The following is an 8627-nucleotide window of genomic DNA, read 5'->3' on the forward strand; positions in this document are numbered from 1 at the left end:
TAATTAAAATCCATTTCCGAATTGATCAATATATCAACCAAATAACATACATTCATCAAAAGCTAGTCAGAATCCACACAAACGAACAACAACAAAACATTACATTTTTTTTTTATTTACTTGCATAGATAGAAAATATATACGTACGTATATATATATTAGACCCTGGTGCCAGTAACGCCAGTGGTTCCTTTAATGCCAGTGTCACCAGGATGTGTTCCCATTCCGTAGTCTGTGTCACGGTAACCTGGGCCGTACCGGCTGCTGTAAAGCCCGGCGTGGACCAACAACACGTAAAGAAGCTCGGTGACGGTCAAGATTATGATAAACGCCTCCACTATCTTTAGCCTCCAGCCCCTATGCCCCCCTACACTTATTTCCTTGCATGCCAACCTATGTAGTAGTGTACGTGCACACAAAGAAATTATAATAAATGTTTCTTGAAACTGAATCGATTTATGAGAACTTTTCACATGTGAAAATACATAAATTTTATGTAATTCATATGTGAACAAATTTATTCACATATTCAGCTTCTATCTCAAGTGTAACTTTCATATCGCTTACACATGAACTTCAGGTTCAGGTTATAATTGAAAGGTTCTCATGATTCTTCAAACATTATTATTTTTGTGTATCAAACTTCATATAAATACTAGTTAATTAATTTAGTTACCCGAAAGCAAGAAGAGTGACGGCCCAAGCCATCAAAGAAGTCGAACCGGCAGCTGCGAGACTATCATTCCTCCACGCCCTCAAATGATTCCCGCCAGCAAACTTCGACACGATCCCAAGAACCGACGCCAATATTGCAAACTCCAAGAAAAACTCCGTTGCACCATTACCTCCAAAACCTTTACAAACCATAAATTAATATATTAATATATGTGCCATATATATATATCATGATTAAACTAATTTAGCTTTACTTACTAGGGTGATTAGTCTGTCGATTAATGAACTTGTTAAGACACCAAGCAGAAAATCCCAAAGTTATAAAATACATCACCAAGTTCAGAAACAACAATGGTGCTGCCACGTTCCTTCCCACCGTTTGTGCCATTAATTAATTCTTCTCTTATTATGATCAAAAATACACCTTACAAATCTTCTTAGAATTAACTACTTATGTTTAAAAGTAGTGTTTTTGATTTTTTTTTTTTTCCTTTCTTAAATGATGTGAGTGTACATGTAAATTTATAGATAGATAGATATAGGCTAAGATCCGAGAGTTGGTGAGTGGCACTATTAGTGATACGTGGCACTTGGAACAAAGTTTTGTGCATATGTTTTTAACATGTGTCAGGACACGTGTCAGATTGGTTAGTATAGAATAAGGAGGTTATTTGGAACAAAGCCCAAAATTTACCAACCTTTTTAATTGTGGTGTTTGGCGTCGATGTCATGGTGGTTGGTGTAGTCGTCATCATCGGTGAAGTGAAGCGGTGGGGTGCAAGAGTTATCTTGGTTTAATTAATTTGTGTGGGTCCAGATAAGTTTCTGCTGCTTTGGTTTTAAGTTTGGATAACCTACGTGTGTGTGATTTCATCAAGATGTATTTACAACACCTTCGGTTATTTGTTAAGATTTTAGTTGGAAATTGTGAAGTTACATAAATACGTACAGTATATACATGACTTTCTAATGCTTTTTGTTAGACAAAGTATTAATGGACATAACTTTTTTATTTTATTTTATAACTAATAAGATATTCGTCCAATAACGAGTAGTGATGGTGTCAATAACAATGACAATAACAGTATATACACCATTAAATTTTAAAATATACCATTAAATGTGTTTACATTGTTATACAATATAACATTATAAAGCACATTTTGATAATGTACATATCACCTCCTTAAAGGTGGTAGTGGAGATATTTAAAAAATAAAACTTTAAGGTATAAAATTAGTTTATTAAGGACAATTAGCTAATTTATTATAGGTGGTAAAGAAGAAAGATTCATTAAAGTTTGATCATTTTTAAACTTTTATTCTTTTAAATTTTGAACTATATGATGGCATATGTGTCAATACATGAGTGTCATAATCGTGTAATTCGATTACCGTAAACTAACAATACGAAAGGCAAACTCACAACTTTAAGGTTAACATCTTATACCCCAATCAACTGAATTTTATATCATTGGAGTGTTAGCCCAATATTTAAGAGTTTTCCACAATGTGTTTTTTCTCCCTGAAAGTCTCGATTTAAATCCTAACAAATGGGAATATGGTGATGTGATATTAACAATGGTATACCCATTCAACACAAGGAACACATCCTTTAAGTCGTTGCCAAGAATCAAACCGACGTTGTCTATCCGTGTAATAAGTGTTAGCCATTTATCTACTGTTTAAAAAAAAATAAAAATGAGATAATTAATATTATTGGTTATCAATTGACATAAGTACCCTTTCAAAAAAAAAAAATTTTTTTGACATAAGTACATTGAAAGTATGTGAACAAATATAGACTACGTGCGATTACTCTTATGGATGTGGATTAAATTAGATTATTTATGAAGTAAATCTTATTTATAATTACTTCTTATGTCTCATTAAATGTGTAATTTTTTAATTTTCAAAATCGTTTTATATAAACTTTGACTTTTAATATATATTATTTGTGATATATAAAACTTGATATAAGTTATAGTAATTGAAAACTTTTAAAACACAATCAATTAATATATATATCTTTCATTAAGAATCATTAAACACAAAAATAATTATTTGAAGTTAAAAGTTAAAAAAATTAGACTTTGAATTATGACACTTTTTATTATTAATTAAAGTCCAAAGATATTCATGTTACGATTTATAACATGAGGCAACTTCTTATCATAGTGCATAGTAATGAATAGAACACCAGCTACGTGGGTAATATTATTTATTAGATAATAATGAAGGTTTTTTTAGTTCATTTAGATGACACTATGTGATTTTGAGCTTACTTAGGCTACATAATAATAAAAAAAAAATAGGCTAATTAAAGAAAAGAATAATAAAATCTTTGAAAATTATTATTGTTGACCGGAAATCTGGAATGTTGTATTCAAAAATGATTCGTGTTTTGTGTGCCGAAAATTCCCGTAAACGCTAAAGTTGCATAACGCAGGGCATATGCGTTGCCAGAGCCGGCTCTTTAATACAATGGAGTTAGGCATGGGCCTAAGGCCCCCATTTACTTAAGGCCCCTAAATTTTAGGTTAGGAATATATTGGGTTTTATTTTTATAGAAGTTGGTTGGATTAATGATATCCAAACAAGACACCCAAACAAAACAATCGTTTTCTGCTTACCAATTTCCCATCACGCACCAGCCGGTTATATATCTTAATAATAACTAATCTTTTATAATCATTGATGTTATATATTAATTTGACCTTTAATTTAATTGGAATTCCAATTATTCAAGAAACTTTTCTGTGAATTTTATTGATTTGAGTTTTTATTTGATTTTTACAGTTAATCTTTTAGTTTTGATTCAATGTTATTAATGTTTTGTTTCATTATAAATTGTATAGTATTGCATGTGTCAGATTTATGAGTTAGGCTTGCTTGTTATATAACTTTAATCAAAGATAGATAGCCACCGATAAGTAACATTAGAGATGCATCAATGTTTATAGGCTCGAGCAATTAGTTGAAACACGAGAAGGATTACCAAATGCACATTTAACATTAATTTTCAAACTTGTTGCTTATATGTACCAGTATTTTTCCGACTGATATTACAAGCATTCCATGTTTAAATCTTTAACACCTGCTACACTTAATTTAGTCATCCAAAATTGGTCTCGTTTAAGGCCCTCGAAAAGGTTAAAGCGGCTCTATATGCGTTGTGGACATGTTTCATGCCACACTTAATAAAAGGTTACTATGTGTTGCCTTGTGCAAAAATTTAAGAAAAGTACTGTAGTATAAAAATATCATTTCCTGATTGAATTTTGTATATTTTACATAGGTATTGAGACTTTAGTAAAGGGATTGATAATCGATCATATCAAATATTTTAATTCATGTACCACACTGTACATGTTTCATAGTATACTGTATAAGTATGCAATGCACAACAGTGGTAAACTTATGAAATTTTATGTTATGAATATCATTTCCCTTTCGTAAATATTAAAATCATTGTATGGATCATTTTTGGGATATTTTATATTAGAAAGTCTAAAATTGTAGGATTTGACCAAATCGCATGATAAATTTTACCATTTTGATGCTTATTTCATGAAAAACTAGATAAACGTCGAATACCAGTATCAACAAAAGGCGTTATGGGGAACCTACATTTTTATTCTTTGTATTGCAGTAATTAATAAAGGATTTTGTTGATCATAATCTTTAGAAAAATTATTCAAACTCGTATAGTTGCTGATCTTTGTTATAATACACTTTTATATATAAAATATAAAATAGTTTTGTGGTGTATTTAGAATTATGCATAGCAAATTTCATTAATAAATTAACAGAGAATATAAAGGGTTTGTAACTTGTATCTATTTCATTTTGGGTAATCATTTGGCCATTTACAACCTCTTTATTTCTTGGTGTTTATGTGTATGTAATTGTATACATGTTGACTTGTTGTAAGTGGTCCAGTAAAAATGAGGTCAAATTGGATCAAAGGCCTCAAATGTATTGGGCTTTTACAGACTACTGAATTTAGATAACCAGCTTTCCTGTAGACTTGTAGTTATCTCTTGAGTCTCTTTCATTCATTTAAACATTATTCTCAATTTAAAAATTTTACACGTGAGAACCTTTTGGCGTTTGGTATATGGTTTTGCAATGGATTCTAAGAGTTTGTATTGATATAGTACCGTCTTAGGCCAGTGCTTATAACCGTCCTCCACGCGTCCCTATGCACAAAGACGCTGCAACCCTTAATGGCACTCATCGTCCTTGTGGCTGCGTTTGGTCCTTGTTCTCCTGCAACCCTTAATGGCACCCATCGTCCTTGTGGCTGCGTTTGGTCCTTGTTCTCCACCAAGAAGTTCGAGAACGCTCGGGTGGTGGGACCATTTGGGTTTGCTTTCTTATTCTTTTTCTTTTTTGTCACTATGCATATATATTTGTGGTACATACAAATATATATATATACACACACACATAGTATTTGTGCTTATGTGTGGACTGCGTTTATGTTCTATGTGTGATGTGTGTGTGATGTACAGGTGGAGAAGAAGAGTATAGAAAAAAGGTATGGATTTAACATAGATTTTTTATTTTAGCCCATGAAATAGTTTTAATTAGGGTGTGGATTTAACCCCTAAAGTTTTCTTATTGTGACATTTATATCATATATTTTGTTTATTTGTTTAATTTCTAAATGAAATTATTAATAAAAAATTTATTTGTAATTATTTAGTTTTAATGTAATGTCTCCAGTAATAATAGTATCTTGTTTATTAAATGTATTTTATTTGAATGGTGTTTTGTTAATAAAAAAAATATAAAAGAATTGATGATGTGGTGAAAAAATTATGAAGAAACTGTCCTTATAGACATTGAGAGTCCTGAGAAAAGTCCTGAGTTATGTGATGCTGATGTGGCAGTGAAGAAGTTCCAAGAAGTTCCCTCCTATAAGCACATGCCATACAATCTAAATATTGGAAAAGACTGTCATCTCACCTTTTAGAGTATTTCTTATGGGTAATTTTTATGTGAGAACTCTTCACCTAATATCAACTATAACCTAATTTATTCATTTGTGAATCAATTTGTTCATATATTTTCACATATGAACATCATGTTATAATTTAAATATTGTTATTGTTTTTTCAATTCAAATAGTTCTCATATGAACCTCTTTCTTTTTCAAAAGTGTCTAAACGTTCAATGTTTACCATGATACTGGGGGTTTATTAGACCATTCACATCGGCAATTTATATCAACGTACCAATTTTTAATAAAAAATCATAAATTTTATTTGTTCCATTTACATCCAACTTAACTCAACATTTTACACCCATTTAACAACCCAACGTAAACTACAATAATTATCTAAAACAACCGTTCAAGTAATCTAGCTAGATTGACTGACCAATCTATTGACCAATCTGTGGTGATTTAGGAGGCACTTATTCAATACGAGATAATATTATTATTATTATTATTTTTTGGATGATTAACTCATATTTGGGATCATGAATGGGGATAGTGTTAGACACTATATGTTAATGCGTTATCTAATTATGATATTTAAAGTTAATTAATGAAGAAGGAAGATCATTTTACCACCTCTATGATTTATGATGACATCATAGATCAATATCCAAGAATTTGATGATTTATTTATCTATCGGGCCATCACTTCATTTCTGGAAATAAAGATGCACGTACGGTTCCAAAAATATCAATAATTCAACTCTAGTTTAAATTTGGTCACCTTAAACCAAACTTAATTATGTCATCAAAATCAAAGGTGCGTCAAGCAACTAAAAAGAGTACAAATTATAGATGTGGCTAATTTAATTTGGCCACTTTTCATGATCAATAGTAAGACATAGCAGCCATGTCTAAACCACGGACACAACCTTTAGTTGTGACATCAAGAACAACATTCTCTAAGTTCCATAAGCCATCCCACAAAACAAAATCCTCGTTCATCGAGTTCCCGGTGTTCGCCTGTTGATGATCAGAATCGTCTACAAACATTGTCGGGTAAAAAAGGTTTTGTATCTCCTGAGGAACCATATCTTGTTGTGGCCAAACTAGTTTGTTATTTTCACTTTCCTCTAATAGTAACATTAACTTTTTCATGTCTTCATCATTCTTTTGTAATTGAAGTTGCTTTTGTTGTTCTTGATGAAATTGTTGTCGTTTCAAAAGGCGCGCTTTTAGCTTTATCGAATCCTCTAAGCACGTTTTCCCTTTATTATTGAAATGGGTTCTCCAGTAATTCTTGATCTCGTTATCTGTTCGTCCGGGTAAGCTTCTTGCAATTGTGGACCACCTATACACAAACACATACCATATGGTTAATTACTCCCAACACATTTGCATATATCGCGATCTCTTGGTTGATTGAAATTTTACATACGTATATATACATAAAAAAATACACAATGCAAGGAGATATATAGATCATGAACCTATTTCCCCATCGCGCATGTAGGTCAAGTATAATTCTTTCTTCATGAGGTGTAATTTTGCCCCTTTTTAGGTCTGGCCTAAGATAGTTCACCCACCTTAACCTACAACTTTTTGCATTCCTTTTCAGCCCTGCATATATATAGTAATTAAGTCACTTTGAGATATATAGTTTCATCTATGTGTATATATATGTATAATGGTAAAGGTGAAAAAGGAAAAAAGAGATGGTATATATAAATACCAGCAAGTCTAGCCACAGAATTCCATCTGCCTTCACCATGCACCTTGACATGTTTAATAAGCAAACGATCTTCTTCAGCAGTCCATGGACCTTTTCTCCAAAGCCCCACTTGCTCTTCCATAGATATGCTAATTATTATTATTTTTAATTAGTGTTGTTAATTACACTTGTGTCTTTAACTATCTTATAATAGTCACATATTTATACCACCCAAAATCCTCCTAGTAAAAGATCATCATCAAAGTCTTTAGGGTCACTATCAAAACCATCATCTATACCATATTCACTTCATATTCATGAACTTTCTCATATAACCCCACTTCACAACCTATTTTTACCAAACTGCCCCCATAGTCACAACCTATTTAGCATCTAAGTATACTATAGCTAAGCTTAAATATCTGATAACCTTATATTACCATTACCATTCCATATGTATAACTTTAATAATATACTAGTATATATATACAACACCTATCTCAAATTTTCACTTTAGACCAAACGAAGGCTTAATTCCCGCTTAAGAGACTCTGAGTTTATATTTTGCTAAGGCCCCTCCTTATAATACCATACTTTTAATCAACTTTTTTCACTATTCATCATTTTCACTTTCTTCTAGACACACCAAGAACACTCCACTTCTTCCACTATTCATCCATTATTTTATTATATCATTTTTTTTTTCACAAAATTAAACAAACACATTTATTATAATTAAAACACATTTTATTATTAGAAAAACATATTACAATACTTAAAAATAAAACATAAAACACACCACAAATTCTTAAAAATAAAACATTAAACACATTAACCTACAAATTAAACCTAGGAATTAAAACACATTAATCTATAATACAAACTAAACCTAGATATCCTTAAAATACGGCCCGTACTTATCCATAAGGTTTTTACACGAAGTCCCGAACATCTCCAACTCGTCTTCATCTATACTAGTGGGAATTGGCTGCTGCAGAAGCTTAGACGCCGCCTTAACCTGCTTTCGGAATCGATCATCATCTCTTTTCTTCTGTTCCTCCTCTATCTTCACCCTATCCTCATCAATTATTCTCATCTGCTCTTGTTGCAACAAGAGCATTTGATCAAGCTTGCTCAACGTCATTTTTGACCCACTCGAACCACCAGGGCTAGAAGTGGCATTTGAACCACTTGACAATTTCTGACTAACATTACGACCCGGTGGTCTCCGAATTGGGTCGTCTCCAAACAACCGGTCCATCGCTACATCCGGGTCTACACTCGACTGCCCACC

The 8627-nt window shown here is 31.9% G+C and overlaps 2 protein-coding genes across 2 annotated transcripts; both read right to left on the bottom strand.

The window, feature by feature from the left end:
* On the bottom strand, positions 1 to 1155 carry LOC122583834 (membrane protein PM19L). Its single transcript, XM_043756215.1, has 3 exons — positions 934 to 1155; positions 677 to 854; positions 1 to 393 (listed from the first exon to the last, which is right to left on the bottom strand). The coding sequence occupies exons 1-3, from the start codon at positions 1061 to 1063 to the stop codon at positions 159 to 161; spliced, it is 543 nt and encodes a 180-aa protein (XP_043612150.1). The 5' UTR covers positions 1064 to 1155; the 3' UTR covers positions 1 to 158.
* Positions 1156 to 6510: 5355 nt separating this feature from the next.
* Positions 6511 to 7496, bottom strand: LOC122583475 (MYB-like transcription factor EOBI). The gene is made up of 3 exons (XM_043755873.1): positions 7355 to 7496; positions 7113 to 7242; positions 6511 to 6973 (listed from the first exon to the last, which is right to left on the bottom strand). Exons 1-3 carry the CDS (start codon positions 7473 to 7475, stop codon positions 6511 to 6513), a joined length of 714 nt encoding a protein of 237 aa, XP_043611808.1. The 5' UTR covers positions 7476 to 7496.
* Between the last annotated feature and the right edge of the window lie 1131 nt (positions 7497 to 8627).

The sequence above is a fragment of the Erigeron canadensis genome, chromosome 9 (assembly GCF_010389155.1).
Source record: "Erigeron canadensis isolate Cc75 chromosome 9, C_canadensis_v1, whole genome shotgun sequence".
NCBI classification, from domain to species: domain Eukaryota; kingdom Viridiplantae; phylum Streptophyta; class Magnoliopsida; order Asterales; family Asteraceae; genus Erigeron; species Erigeron canadensis.

Excerpts from the sequence above, each read along its gene's own strand:
- LOC122583834 (XM_043756215.1), bottom strand. The coding sequence starts at position 1,063 with ATGGCACAAACGGTGGGAAGGAACGTGGCAGCACCATTGTTGTTTCTG. Across the intron at positions 855-933 it reads TCGACAGACTAATCACCCTA|GTTTTGGAGGTAATGGTGCA; the intron begins GTAAGTAAAGCT and ends TGGTTTGTAAAG. Across the intron at positions 394-676 it reads GTCACTCTTCTTGCTTTCGG|GTTGGCATGCAAGGAAATAA; the intron begins GTAACTAAATTA and ends ACTACTACATAG.
- LOC122583475 (XM_043755873.1), bottom strand. The coding sequence starts at position 7,475 with ATGGAAGAGCAAGTGGGGCTTTGGAGAAAAGGTCCATGGACTGCTGAA. Across the intron at positions 7,243-7,354 it reads TTCTGTGGCTAGACTTGCTG|GGCTGAAAAGGAATGCAAAA; the intron begins GTATTTATATAT and ends ATATATATGCAG. Across the intron at positions 6,974-7,112 it reads CATGCGCGATGGGGAAATAG|GTGGTCCACAATTGCAAGAA; the intron begins GTTCATGATCTA and ends GTTTGTGTATAG.